The sequence below is a fragment of the Vigna unguiculata genome, chromosome 1, assembly GCF_004118075.2.
Source record: "Vigna unguiculata cultivar IT97K-499-35 chromosome 1, ASM411807v1, whole genome shotgun sequence".
NCBI lineage: Eukaryota > Viridiplantae > Streptophyta > Magnoliopsida > Fabales > Fabaceae > Vigna > Vigna unguiculata.
Genome location: NC_040279.1, coordinates 20,873,598 through 20,888,308, shown reverse-complemented (window position 1 = coordinate 20,888,308; position 14,711 = coordinate 20,873,598). Strand labels below are relative to the sequence as shown.

Genomic DNA, 14,711 nt, shown 5'->3' with positions numbered 1-14,711 from the left:
CTAATGCTTCGTCAAAACTTGACCTAAAGGAGGTAGCAATTTCATTCTTCAAAGCATCCTCAGTGGTTGCCCAACTTTTTTCCTTCTCAACAAATGCAGAGGTTAAGGTGTCAGTGTTTTTCTTATCATCTTTCGCATTTCGCTTTAAAGAGTCTATCTTTTTTTCTAATTCTGAAATTTGAGATCAAAGTGTCTTACCCTAGTTATTCAGGCAAGCAATTTCATTGTTAGCTTCCAGTAGTTGATTTGATTTGGGTTTTATTTATCGAAGCTAAACTTTGGGACTTAGTTCGAACCATGCAAACCATGATGACCGCTCTATTTAGAAGATATTGAAGGACTTCACATAGTGAATCCAAGTCGTTATTCTCCAAGTCGAAGAATCTTGGACGAACAAATTGAGTAGTTGATTGTGTGAGGAGTGAAGAAACATGGGATCCCAAAGCTATTTTGATGGGAGGATATGTCTCTCAAGGTGGGAACATCATGAACCTCAAGAGAAATATGCATCCTTTATCTATCAAATTTGGAATGAGCCAAAGTTTGGAGAATGTTCACTTTCGACTTAGCAACATTTTTGTCTCTCTTTCTCTTAAGAATGGAATCCTCAGAGGTGGTCTCACCTTCTTCTGAGTGAGTGGCAACCTTGCTAGGCCTTTCCTGAATTTGGACACAATTATAAAAGTGAAACCATTATCAACAATTAATCTTTCAGAGAAACAACAAATAAATAAAGATGAAGTTGTTGGATTATGAAAATAAAAAGAAGAAATGAAAATTGAAAAGTAAAAGGACGAATAGATAAGAATATACTAAAATAATGTTAAAATTAAATTGCTGAAATAATGTAAAAATTACAAAATCGATAAAAACAAAAGTTCAAAAGTAATTAAAAGATAAAGTAATTTAATGGCCGGATGATATGCCTGATGTAACAATATCAAGAATAATCGAAAGGAATAAAATGAAATATTCAAAGTAATAACTGTTAGCATAGAGAAATATTACAATATGTATAAATTAATATAACGAGAATAATTGAAATGAAAAAATAATGCAAGGCCTAATTGAATACTAATTAAAGTTGAAATGAAGGATTAAAGGAAATTAACGGATGGAAAAAAGAAAAGAGAATGCCGAATAAATTGTTTTTATTTACTTATCATGGTTAATGCATTAATAACTTATGGGGATGAATGACGAAGAAAGAAAATTGCCAAATCAAAAGGCTAAGAAAAATTAGAGATATGCAGTGGATGAACGAATTAAAGCCAAGAAGAACAAATGAAATGAGATATAGTATTAATAATTGACTAACTTGAAGCGAAGCTAGTAATGGTTGAGAACAAGTATTTAAATGTACCAACCTTAAAAATTGTGAAGCTAGTAATGGTTGAGAACAAGTATTAAAGGAATATGAATTAAATTAAATGTATTAAAACGAAATTATGAATTGGATAAGGTGCAATGCCATGGATTTATGAATTGAAATTTCAAGACTGGAATTAAAGGTATGAATTCAAAATTATGCCATGATTAAATTGCTAGGCATGTAAAGTACTAGGAAAAAAAATGCTGAGAACTGAAACTAAGAAATTTTGGAATTTAAATTACCTTGAACGAATGCAAAACAAAAGTACTGTGGCTCTCCCCTGAACCAAAATAGACTATCTACTACGCTAAAAGTTATTAAAACAGACAAAGTAGGAAATTAGTGGCTGGAAAATTCTATTTTGAACCTCCCAGGGTGTGTTTTTGCCTCTGTCAAATATTCTATTTATAGTGACCCAAAAAAATCCAAATATTAATGGAAAAATAAAACGGAAAACAAACTTTTCACATTAATGTGTGAATTATTGACTAGTAAAAGATGAAGCCGAGAATGGAATTGGGCCTTGATATTGCTGAGACGGTAGATTGTTCGTGGCATGAGCACTGTAGTAAATATTGAATGGCTTGGGCTTGCATATCTGAGCTGGAGCGATGCACATTTTGAATGGGCTGGACGGGTTGGTTTTATGCATTGGCTTCAGGGAGTTTTGTTCTTGCACTCTCAAAATTTCTTCTGCACCCCTAAATCTTTTTGAAATTCCACAACTTACCTTTGACTTTGATTAGGTGCACTAAATTTTTTAAAATTTGAACCTCACCCTCTCTTTTATTTAATGAGAACAAACTCAATCCCACATTTTCCACATTTTTACCCTAGCATCGTCCTCACCCGCAACCTTACACTCTTCCCTCTCTTTTCTCCTCTATTGTGCTTCACGTAGTTCTTCTTCTCTTCTTCCAACATTGCTCTCCTCTTTTCTTCTCCTTCGTCAAAGGCACTTAATTTGATAGGTAATATTCATCTTCCTCTTTTGTGTTTTTTGTTGTTTTGCATGTGCTCTAATGCCATGTTTATGTTGTAGTTTACGAATGATTCGAAATTTGAATTTTATGATATTTGGTAACTAGTTTCGAAAACCCTAACCAAAAGTGGACTTCCAGAAGAGAAAACTAGTTTGGAAAACTATAATAGAAGTTGACTTCCGTAAGAAAAAAGAAAAGCCAGAAATAGATTTCTGTAAGTGAAAAAATGGTTTCGAAAACCATCACCAAAAGTCAACTTCCGTAAGGTTATCGTGGGTCCTAGATGTGGAGAGCTTTCCGGAAGTGGGTGAAATTGGGAATCTAACTTTCGAAAGTCGACTTCTAGTTGAGTGTGTTTTCGAAAATTGAGTTCTGGTTCTTTTAATTTAAATTTTATTTATTATTTGAAATTTTATTATTTTTTTATTGTTTTTATGTTGTAATTTTTAACTGTGATTAATTTTAATTTTGATATGTTTTTGAATTTGCTTATTATAGATACGGCTAGGACAAAAGGAGCATCAGTACCTCGTGGCGGAAGTTTTTCATATATTGAGGCTTTTGAGCAAGATCCTAGACATAGGCCCATGACATCGCTCACAAAAGAGGCAAGGGTCGACATGGAGAAGCTAGTCCATCAGTAGGTCATGGAGAAGGTGGTCCATTATCAGCTCATGAAGAAATTGGTCTATCATTAACTCATGGAGAAGCTAGTCCATCATCGACTCGTACTGATATTTATCACGAAAAGAGAATGTTATTCAACATGAGGAGGTTGTTTCAGAGCAAGAGGGAGGATTTCCTGGAGGACCCGAAGATACTTCTTTGTTGACTGGGTATGTTAATCATGTTGCATGTGCTATTTGGGGTGGCCATATTAGTATAGTACTTTAATAATTTTTATGTTGAAATTGATGGATGAATTTAAAATATTTGTATAATGATTTTTATTAGAACCGAGTGGACATGAAGTTGGTGTCTCATGGCAAGAAATTAAAAAGATTCAGAGTTTGTCATGAAGCTATAAACTATTTGTTCAAAATTCTGGGTTGATGCCACTATGTAATATATGTTATGAATGCCAACAACTTTCATCCTTCTTTTGGAGAGATGAGCATGACACTAGATGGCGCCTTTGTCCTCCTACATTTGCCTATAATAGGACAATTTTGCCCAAACAAAGCACTAGAATTCAATGCTACTTTGGAGTGTATGATGGATCTTTTAGGCATTGAACGAATGAGCGTGTCATCTAAGCTCATGCAATGGCGTGGTCCCCATGTAAGACTGAGTTGATTGAGAGACCTCTACATTGAGTGTTGTGAGAATCAATAGTGGAAGTTTGTGACATGGGCATATTTGTTGCATCTTATTGGCTACAACATTTTTATGGATAAGAGCGCTACCTACATCATTGTCTCGTGGTTGAATAAGTTTGTAGATCTACAATCATGTGGAAGGTTTTCGTGGGGAGCTGTTGCACTTGCACATCTTTATAAGAAGTTTGACAATGTGAGCCTTGCACACACGAGGCAATTAGCCGAATATCTTACTCTTTTACAGGTACAATTTATTTTTATTTGTTTTTTTCATGTTTATTACTTGATTGTTGAAATACTTTTGCATTTGTTTGTAGAGTTGGATATATGAGCATTGCCCGGGATTGGAAGGAAGTAATTACTGGATATTTATGATGAGTAGAGATTTCAGGTGACACGTATTTTGACTCCTAGACTAAATTGTACTTTGCATGAGGTTAGAGCACAGTTGGATGCATCAACATATGATGGGGTCGTGTGGAACCCGTATGCATCTGTATCACCATCGCTCAATTCACTAGCTTCATTCGGGTGGGTGAAATAACTCACTGTCATCTACCGAAACGTGTGTTGCACCAATTTTGGTTTATGTAGCCCATCTCGAGGTCTCCACTAGCTGTGCCTAATGCCGACTTAACAAACATTGAAGGTCGATGGATACACTTCTTAGATCATGTGTTGATAGGTGTGTTCCAGCAATGTCTCCTAATGTATATGTGGACGGATACCTGTAGTGGTTTAGACATGTATCTCATTCGTATATAATTCGGGGTACTCATGAAGATCAATCGAGTCTAGTTCCCCAACTTTGACGACATGTACCAGATGATCTTCACCTCAAAGGAGATCACCAGATTCGTCATCCGATTTATTAGTAAGTAACTGAAAAACTATATTTGACTACATGTAATGTTTTGAATATAATTCATTTGATGTTGTCATTATAGGGCGTTATTAGACACATGTCGTCCATCTTACAGAGGATGATAGACTGTCACGATGTTAGTGAGGGGACAGTAGCATGGGAGTAGACTAATGAGGCGTTATAGATAGGTTGCCAAGCAACCGAAGAATATGCCAGTAGTAACAGAAGAGCTCAAAATGTGTGAGGGAGACGCTCAACTAGTTCTAGATAGGAGACTTTTATATATTGTTCTGGAGATGATTTTATTTTCATAACATGTATTAGTTAATTTGTACCTTGGCTAGAGGAGTTATAGTTTTATAAATATGCATAATAATTACAAATAGTTTTTATTCTTCATAAGAGAATATTAAGTTACAAAATAACTAACCTAAATAAAGAAAACAAAAATACAAATATTAGTTTATGCGTAGGTCCACATAACTAATATTGACGCCCATCAACTGCACAAATGTTTGCATCCTGTTAGCCGTAGACCAAGAACGAACCTCGGGATAACAATTTGTAGATGATATGATATCTATCATTGATATAGGACAACCATCTTTTAGGAGAACTTGTAAGCAATTAATGAGGTAATATATTCAATAAAAATACTAAATCAAATATAAAAGAAAATAATTAGTTTACCTACATAAAATGAGAACCATGAACATGTCCTATACATATTAGTTTATGTTGTCTTGAATTAGTAGGTGGTCTAGTACACGGTGGAAAAACTATAATATTTTGGCATGATGATAAGCAGACTAAGATGACATTATATCGATTAGCAATAGTGTAGCCCATATCAGGTATAGTCATCCATTTATCCATATTAGCCTATAAGTAATGATAAACATTGATTAAGCAACATTTTTGTAAGAAGTAAAAAAGTAAAGTTTGAGGAAACAAATATAACGTACCCTTGTTTGCGACTCCACTAACAATGACTTCCTTAGTTCTTCAAGCAGATCATATGATCCCACTAATCTTGCGTATTCATCACGCCATTGACTAAGTTCTTTTAAAAGATCATGTCGGATTAGGGGCCACAATTCCTCACCCATCCCTAACAAGACAACAATACATTTGTACCCATAATGGCCATCAACAACCACATCAACAACATTGACAATGTAACCATGACAGATAGGATGGAACTGATCTAACATGGGAATTTAAATTTGTTACGTAGATCCAAAAATGTCATTACATTTCCCCTTAGATTTCATGTTATTCTTCAAGGAATTACTACTCTATGTGGATATGAAGGCGTCAACATGCTTAAAGTAAGATGGATCACGCTTAGTTTTATTTTGTGCACCTTTGGTTTGTGCACAAAGTCCGTCAACATACTCGATGAACATTTTTATTTTGTGCACCTTTGGTTTTAACTTTTTGCATTAGAGGTACCATTGATGTCATTGTAGGACACACAATTTCAAGTAAATTTTGTTTGATTGTTACTTTTTCTGCATAAGACTACCATTTCAATTTCCTTCTCAATGCATAACCTTGAAAGCGATTCATTTGATGAAATATTTGAAAAGCTTAATTTAGTCCATATTATATGAAGAACATTCAAAGGAATCACCTCATGCACATATCATGCTAATTCACAAGCACATGGTAGACCATACGTTGCTCTCAACATGCAACCCCACCTTCCACTATCAAATCCTATATGCATAACTCGTTCAACCTCATAAACAATGAGTCCTAAAGCATGTTTTGATACAATTCCAACCAATCTTACATACATGTTTCCCTTATACAAGTCAATAATCAGATTTATACTTTTTTCAAAAGACGCCTTGATTTCATTATGTTGGAGGATGAAAACGTTATGAATTGCGTCCCAACACGAGCATAGGTCTCCCATACTGCTTCCCAAAACTTTCTTCAAGCTCTAGTGGGCAGACTCAACCCATTAGAATTAACATAAACAATATCGTAAGTGAATAAGAAGATAACTAATGTAAATGACAATGAAACATACATGTTTGATGTTGTGTTTCCTAAATGCATTACTCGATTTGTCCATGCTTTTACAAAGAATTTTTTGTACAAAATTATCCTACTATTGACATATTCATAGAATAAAGGCCATGAAATACAAACATGACGAAGGCGCTCAACAAAATTCGTGAAGGTCGACTGATCTTCACAATCCATTACATTTTCTCATGCTTCCATCATAGCATCCCATGCTTCCATCACAGCATCCCACGCTTCAACAAAATTGACTAACATTTTGCACTTCGCTTTGACATTTTTCTAAATATGGAATCAACATAGGAGATGATAATAATAAAAAAATATAGTGGAAATAAAATTCATCAAAGCAAGTTCTCTATTTCTTACAATTACTTGTGGACCACCCTCAGATGCCATGAATAATCCTCTAAGTTTTTCCAAAGCCTAAGTAAAATTAAATTGTAATTCACTAGATATGAATGCAAACCCAACAGAGAAAGTCAACATTGTATATGTCACCCCAATTTTCTCAAGTAATGGCGATCGATATTTGCTAGTTTTGTAGGTGGTATCCATTAAGAATACAATATTAAATGGATTCAACAATTTAACGAAATTAGGATGTGTCCAAAATAGATCACTAACCACCTCCAATTCGTCTTGACATCTACTCCAATGGATGTAATTATCACGATCTAACAACATCATTAAGTGTTGTAATTCAATTCTCTCAAACTTCTCAATGATAGTTTATAAGTGTATCTTGCATTATATACTTGTTTTATCGTTGTGACATTACACTCATTATTTTCTTTGAGAGTAAGCAGAATATTTGCAGGCTTGACTTGACTCTTATACATATCAACATGCAAGGAATGTTCATAAGATTTTAACCTTCGAACAAATGGGTGGCCAAATAAAGTTTGAGACAAATCATGGTTATGGTATATTCAGATTACCTTCAACATCCAATTATCTCCATTACTAATTGGTTTGCCTCTCAGTTTAAATGGACAATCACATTTTCTTGTGCCAGAAACATTAGGTTGAACATCAGATTTGTACTTCCTATACTTACCACCTCTTTCACACCAAACAAGACATACATTTTTCTCCCAAGTTGACCAGTAGCTTTGTTAGATCTTATGGTGACAATAAAAAAACCAAGATCAAATATTATCCCTCAAACCCACTGAATCAACTCATGTCATGTGAAAAATATCTACTCAGTCATAAAATTATTTGTATAATCTCCCTCTCACATCTCATTTATGAAAGAAGATAAGTATGAGATAAAACTCGAATTTACTTGTGATTCCATGAAAGTTAAAGGGAGATCATCCACTTTAGATAACTTTCACCACCAATAGCCTAAACTCAATATTCAAAACCAGTTTTTTGAACAATAACAAATATAAAAAGAAAATAAAAGTAATCATGCAATAATAAAATAATAAAACATAAATAAAAACAAAATATAGCATAAATAAATAGTAAACCGTAAAAAAATACCAAGTAAAACAAAAAAATAAAACAATAAAAAATATAAAATAAAAATATCCACGCAACAATAATATAAATATAAAACATCAATAAATAAATAAAATAAAGCATACATAAATAGTAAACGGTAAAAAAATAGCATTGAAAATAAAATAATAAAAACTAATAAAAGAAAATAAAAATATTCACGTAAGAATAAAATAAATATAAAATATAAATAAATAAATAAAATAAGGCATGATAAAAGAGTAAATCCTAAAACATACCGATTAAAACAAAATAAAAATAAAAAAAATAAAAAAAAATAAAAATATTCATGCAACAATAAAATAAATATAAAACATAAATAAATAGTAAACCGTAAAAAAAATATTAATTAAAACAAAAGAAAAATAAAGAAAAAATTGAAGGACAATTTTTGTATATTAATCAGAAGTAGACATCCGGAAATAACAAAATTTCACTTTCGTAAGCAGATCATGACTTTCATAAGAGTATGAATATGAACACCACTTCAGTATGAATATGAACACCACTTCTGGGACAACAAAAATTCAGAAGTTGACATTTGTTTAACTTCATTTTTGGATGTCCACTTACGGAAAAGTGCAGACATGAAGAGAAATCACTTTCGGGATAGTTAAATATCAGAAGTTGACATCCAGATGAGGACAATTCTGGATGTCCACTTCCATAAACGAGGAGATTTGTTTACTTATTTTTTGGAAGTCCACTTCCGTTTATGGGTTTTGTTTTTCGAAAATCACTTTCGTGAATGGGATAAACCGAAAGTCCACATCCGGTAAATTTGCCAACCGAATGATGACCTCCGGAGAATGTTAAAATTCATCAAGTTAGTTATTTTCTTTTTTAACATTCTAACATTCCACCTCAAATATATACTTATCATACCAAATAAATCTAAATCTAAATTACAATGAAACAAATGCATACCTTTTTGCTGGAATGAAATGAATGAAGGTTCAAATGGTGAAATAACAAGAAATTGACTCGACAATACACGATCAAATCGATGAACTGGAAAATTCTGTATAGAAACAACACTCTACAGAAACAACATGATAACAAGAAGAAAAAGTTTAAGGGTGAAAGTGAAAGAGCAAGAGGTAATTTACGAGTGCAGCACGTTAGTTGTAGCAAATACCATCTCACTTATTATGTTTGTTCAAGCAGTCACCAAACTTTGTAACTTCATAATTGCTTAATTAAATCTTTTGCGTATTTCTGTTTTTAATTTTAATTTAATTGTTGAATGGCATAAATGAAACAACACAAAACTTTAGAGGTGCAGAAGAAATATTGGGGGTGTAGGAAGAAACCCCTTGGCTTTAGTTGTTTATCCAATCAAAATTAATTTCTAGCTTTTTTGATGTAGAGCAATTAAAGTTAATGGTTGGACATGCATCTTGGCTTAGTAAATATGATATCGTTTAGTTCTGCCACCAATATTGCTTAATTTCCATGACCGCAAGATGAACTTCCAACTTGGTATTTATGTGACATGCATAAATGGTAAAATGATTTAAATGCTAAGAATGAGGAAAATGTAACAAAATTAAGAAACATGAAATTTTCAATAATTTTTTTGTAGGTGTGCTAAATGGGTGAATTAAGATGGGAAAAATTATGACAATTCAATAAGAACAAGAAATAAAGAACAAAATGACGTATATCAAGGTCCTTAAGGTGACGTGATAGTTTCCTTTAGGAGAGGGTCATTTGGTTCTTTGCGGATACATAAAAATATATGAGAGGCGAATAAATTATGGCATGAACTAATGTGAAAAGGGGAAAGGAAAGGCCAATTTAAAATGCTAGGTCTTGAACCTGTTATTCTATCTTTTTCAGAGTAGTGATGTCAAATATAGTCTTTGAGTTTTCGGGTCCAATATAGTGGAAAGCCCTTTAGCAAGGTGGGTTTATGCCCAAGAGCTTGAATTTTGATAAAATTTTACTTGAAGTATTTATAGGACTATTGGAATAACGATAATGAACCTGTCCCACTAATATTACTTAAGGAGGATCATAATTGTTTTTTGGGCAACCTAAAGTCAAAAAAGTATAAAAAGACATTAGCTGTCGGTTGAAGACCGAAATGGGTACAAAGAATGTGGAAAGCACGAATAAAGGCCTAATAATTATTTGGGTGTAGTGGGGTTGTTGCTACATTCATGATTGTTGATATTTCTTTCTCAAAATCACTCAAAGGGAGGGTCCGAACTAGTTTACTGAATACAGTGGCATACCAAAAGTAACATCCACCTTTCGATCATCATTCTCATGTTTACAAACATGCTCATCCATTTCACAAATATGAACACAAACATCTTTCTCTATTGTCTTACTCAAGGCTTGATGATTACACAAGTTTTTAACTTTCCTCATCGAGATAAAGCTAGAGGTTTCTCGCAATAACTCTATTTTAGCCCATGGATAATAGTGATAATAAGCGGCCATTGTTGTGATTACTATAAAGAAGAAAAAGCTTGTGAGTATCTAGCAAAAGTAGTGAAGAAAATAAATAAGATGGAGGATGATCTAGAAGTAGAAGCGATGTACAATGAGAGGAAAGCTTGATGGGTAAAGTGCACTAAAATGGGAAGGGATGAAGGAAGTTAATGAAGAAGTAAAGTGAGGAATAAGTTAACACTTCTAAAAAATAAGTTGGAAGGTTTTACTTTCATAGCCAATGTTTGGTAGCCACCTAGAAGGGAAATGAAATGGTGTGTTAGGCAAAGGGTGCAAAAGGGTGTATTTCATGTTTGAATTATTTTGAATTCTTTCAAGCCTTAGCGCCTCTAGCTAAAGCCTGAGGTTTAAGGCGGGGGGCTTTGGTCTTTTCATGTTCATGGGTTCAACCGAAAAAGGTAAGATATAATGAGCTATTTAAGGCCTAACCCGAGGTTAGGTAGGATTGCCCAACTAGTGAGAGCAAGGTAACAAACAAAAATCAATTGAAGGGAAGGACCCACATTGTTGGTAAAGGATAAGAAAAAAAGGGTGGCAACCAACTTAGGAGAAGTGGAAAACGAACTCAGAAAGGTTATAAGAGAAGGCTATGGAGAAGGAAAAGAAGGGGACTATTTTTCAATTCTATTTATTCAGAATCGGTCACTTTTTGGCTAGAACAGGTAATAAGGTAAATTTCCTCGTATCTTCTTTTCTTATATTATAACAGATAGGAACTAAGTTTAGTAAAAGAAATATAATGATCAATACGAATCAAAACTCTAAATATAAAGACCAAATTACTAATTAAGCCTTAAAAGATTAAATAATTCTACCCACCCAAATTTTAAAATAGTTCTTTTAAAATAAAAAACAAAAAATTATTTATTTCTTTTTCATATATTTAAAGAAAAAAACATTTTACACAAAAATTTAAGATCTCATAATTAATAATTAAATAATTTTACGTAATACATTTAAAATGTTACACCAAATTACTCCTTTCATTATCATAAACTTAATTTTTTTTTAAATTTTAGCTTTATTTTTTCTATCGATTTCAAAATTGTAAATTTTTTTTTTTCATAAAACATAAGGAATTAAAGAATTAAAATTTTAAGTTAGCATTATCTTTTCAATTCTTTTTCTTATTTTAAGAGGATTAATAAGTCAACTTCACGTACGCCAATGAATTTAACTCTGGTGGATTAGGTTGTAGGGGGCCGAGTCTAAATTTTTAGTCCATTATGAATGTATTTTTAATTTTGACATGCTTGAATGTAGAAGATGACTTGAATCTATTTTGGTGACACTAACATAACAAAGGCCTTACATTATAGTTATTTTAGGGCTTCTCTCCGATTAAAAATCCATAATCCATTATATCATAGTTTAAAACAAGCATTTTAGACTAAATTAAAATGAAGAGAATGACACTTGACACTAACACTTGACACGTGGCATTGTCTTATCATATGACACTGACAATGCCACAACCTGACACGTGGCAATAAAATGTGTTGCAAAAATATTAAAAAAATCACATATTGATATGACACGTCGTTAACGATATTAGTAATTTTTTCTGAAAGAGACCTAATTGATACACATTGTAAAAGTTGAGATCCAATTGAATTTTTTTTTAAAAATGAAGACCAAATTGACACACCCTAGCAAAGTGGTAATCATCTGAGTAATTAAACCTATTGGGTTTTGTCTCTATATTGATAAAAAAATTTAGAAATACACTCACACATATATATATATATATATATATATATATATATATAAGATTCTCGATGAAATCTAAGGAAGAAAGCGATCAAATTAATTAAACGTGTGGGTGAGATTGGTGTACGAAATCAACAATCTTTATGTGAAATTAATTCTCTCCATCGATAGTGACATGCGAAAACACCACGGTTTGAATTAAATATGAGTGTTTGCTAACCTTGTGTAAAAGAATGCACATTGAGATAATTTAGTTGCGAACAATAATGATACCGTTGGAAATTAAATCCCCGAAAAACAATATATATATATATATATATATATATATATATATATATATATATATTAAATTGAAACATTAAATATATGCCGATTTATGTAATTCAACTACCAGCAACTTATTGATTCGATCAGTAACCGAACCGAATAACTTACTCTTATTTCAAAATGAGTGATTCCATTCTATAATAACACTAAAATGATAGGCATTATATACAAAAAAATAAAAATAAAACCCAGATCGCCGTGAAAAGCAAAATAGAGTGAGTATTAAAGAACGCAACTTTAGAGGGAATCGATTTGCACCCAGTGTATTAAAACTGTTTTAGATCTTTTACATGTAAATCATCAGAAGTTTTCTTCTTCTATGACTAATCATTGGCCAATTCAAATCGGAGAATGTATTTGTTTGTGGCATGCCCTTAATTATGCAGTTTTTGCAACATTTTTATCCGAAGAACCTTGAACTTGGGCTTGAGTGTTACCACTATGGCAACCGAAGTTCAGAAGATTTCTCCTCCCTCGTGTCTTTCGCTTACTAATAGCATTCCTAATTCCCCGTCCTTTTCTCTGTTTCTTCGAAGGTTCCTGCTAAACAAATACAAACAATTTGTTTAATGAACAAGGTAGAGAGAAAAACACAAATATTTCAATCTAGATTCAGAGTTTATTACATATAACGAAGACTAAATGTTTATTTTACATGTAACCGATTAATTTCCTCTTTCAACAGATTGATTGTTTGGCTCTTTATGCCAGTAGTTATCAATTTAACATTTACAATAATTTCTAAGTAGTGAAAAAAATATTTAGACGATATGTAATATAATGCATAGAATACTTTTTTGTTCAAATAATGACGACTCTTTTATCTTTTTCTGGTGAATCTTTCATGGTATGGTTAAATACGTGGTCAGAGAAGTAAAATATGCATTCTACATCTAACATTGCATGTACAAAATGAAAAGCAAGTGCAAATTAGGGCAACATGACCATATTACACCTTGTTAGAATCTACACTTTCCTCATTCATTTGCTCATTGTTCTTGTTCAATAAAGCTCCGCCTACAAACAAGAATGTAACGGATCGGTACTAACGTTTTAGAATCAAAACCAGAATCATAACACAATATGAATGAATAGATGTAACTCACTGCCATTCTTGATGCTTCCAGAAGAATCACTATCATTGGAATATTCCGTGAAACTTCGATCCCCACAATCATAATCATTGCAATATTCCCTAAAACTTGGTGATCCATGGGCAATGAAGTCATCATGCCTAAACTTATTCTCAGCTTCTGCAACTTTCTTTGATTTCACTTCAACTTTAAAGTCATTCGTCCCTACCCCACTTTTCTCTTTCAACCTTTCTCCATTTGACCCCTCCTTATCCTTCGTTTCTTCAACACCCAATGGCTTCATTCCCTTGGCAACACCTTTATTCTTCTTCTTCTTCTTGCAAATACTTTTATTATTCTCATGCAACGATTCACCCTCGTCACTATTTTCGCATCGATTAAAGCCTTGTTGTTCAGGATCTTTCGTTGACATGCCACAACCCATGATAGGGTATGCAGTGATTGATTAGAGGGAAAATATTATGAGAACGAAGGAGAATAATGAATCTATTCGACGTAGAAGAGAAAGGTTTATTTAATTAATACAATTATAGGGTGGTAAGAATGATGAATATTTAAAGAAGAAGAAAATGTAATGTTAAAAACATTAATTATCTGGTGAGGGATGAGAATGGAAGATGCAACGATGGTACCGTGTTGGGTTTGTTTTACAGAAGCCTGCAATGCATTGTTTGAGCTTGCTGTTTGACATAACCGCCATTGCTCTTTCGGTCGGTAACAACATCGTAATGACACAGTGGAATCGACGAAAGAGAATGGATAAAATGGGAAAATTAATTCAACAAACAAACAAATTCACAATTCTATAAAAGAGAATGAGACGGAACGGAACAAAACCACAAGTTTGACATGTCGTTGACAGTAATTATCCTCTCCCTGTCGTGTGTAAGGATGGATGCGAAAAAAATAATCTACAATGCACTAATTTCGTGATATATGTTTTGGAAAAGACTACATTTTATATTCTAAATTATTCATTGTGATCAATTATCTAAAAAAATCACGCGATGAAATTAAAATAAGGGTAAA

At 32.8% G+C, this 14,711-nt stretch overlaps 1 protein-coding gene across 1 annotated transcript; it reads right to left on the bottom strand.

Moving 5' to 3' along the window:
- Positions 1–12,837: 12,837 nt before the first annotated feature.
- LOC114182857 lies at positions 12,838–14,423 on the bottom strand. The gene is made up of 3 exons (XM_028069712.1): positions 13,695–14,423; positions 13,544–13,605; positions 12,838–13,128 (listed from the first exon to the last, which is right to left on the bottom strand). The coding sequence occupies exons 1-3, from the start codon at positions 14,104–14,106 to the stop codon at positions 12,967–12,969; spliced, it is 636 nt and encodes a 211-aa protein (XP_027925513.1). The 5' UTR covers positions 14,107–14,423; the 3' UTR covers positions 12,838–12,966.
- Between the last annotated feature and the right edge of the window lie 288 nt (positions 14,424–14,711).

Excerpts from the sequence above, each read along its gene's own strand:
- LOC114182857 (XM_028069712.1), bottom strand. The coding sequence starts at position 14,106 with ATGGGTTGTGGCATGTCAACGAAAGATCCTGAACAACAAGGCTTTAAT. Across the intron at positions 13,606-13,694 it reads TGGAAGCATCAAGAATGGCA|GCGGAGCTTTATTGAACAAG; the intron begins GTGAGTTACATC and ends TCTTGTTTGTAG. Across the intron at positions 13,129-13,543 it reads AAAGTGTAGATTCTAACAAG|GAACCTTCGAAGAAACAGAG; the intron begins GTGTAATATGGT and ends TTTGTTTAGCAG.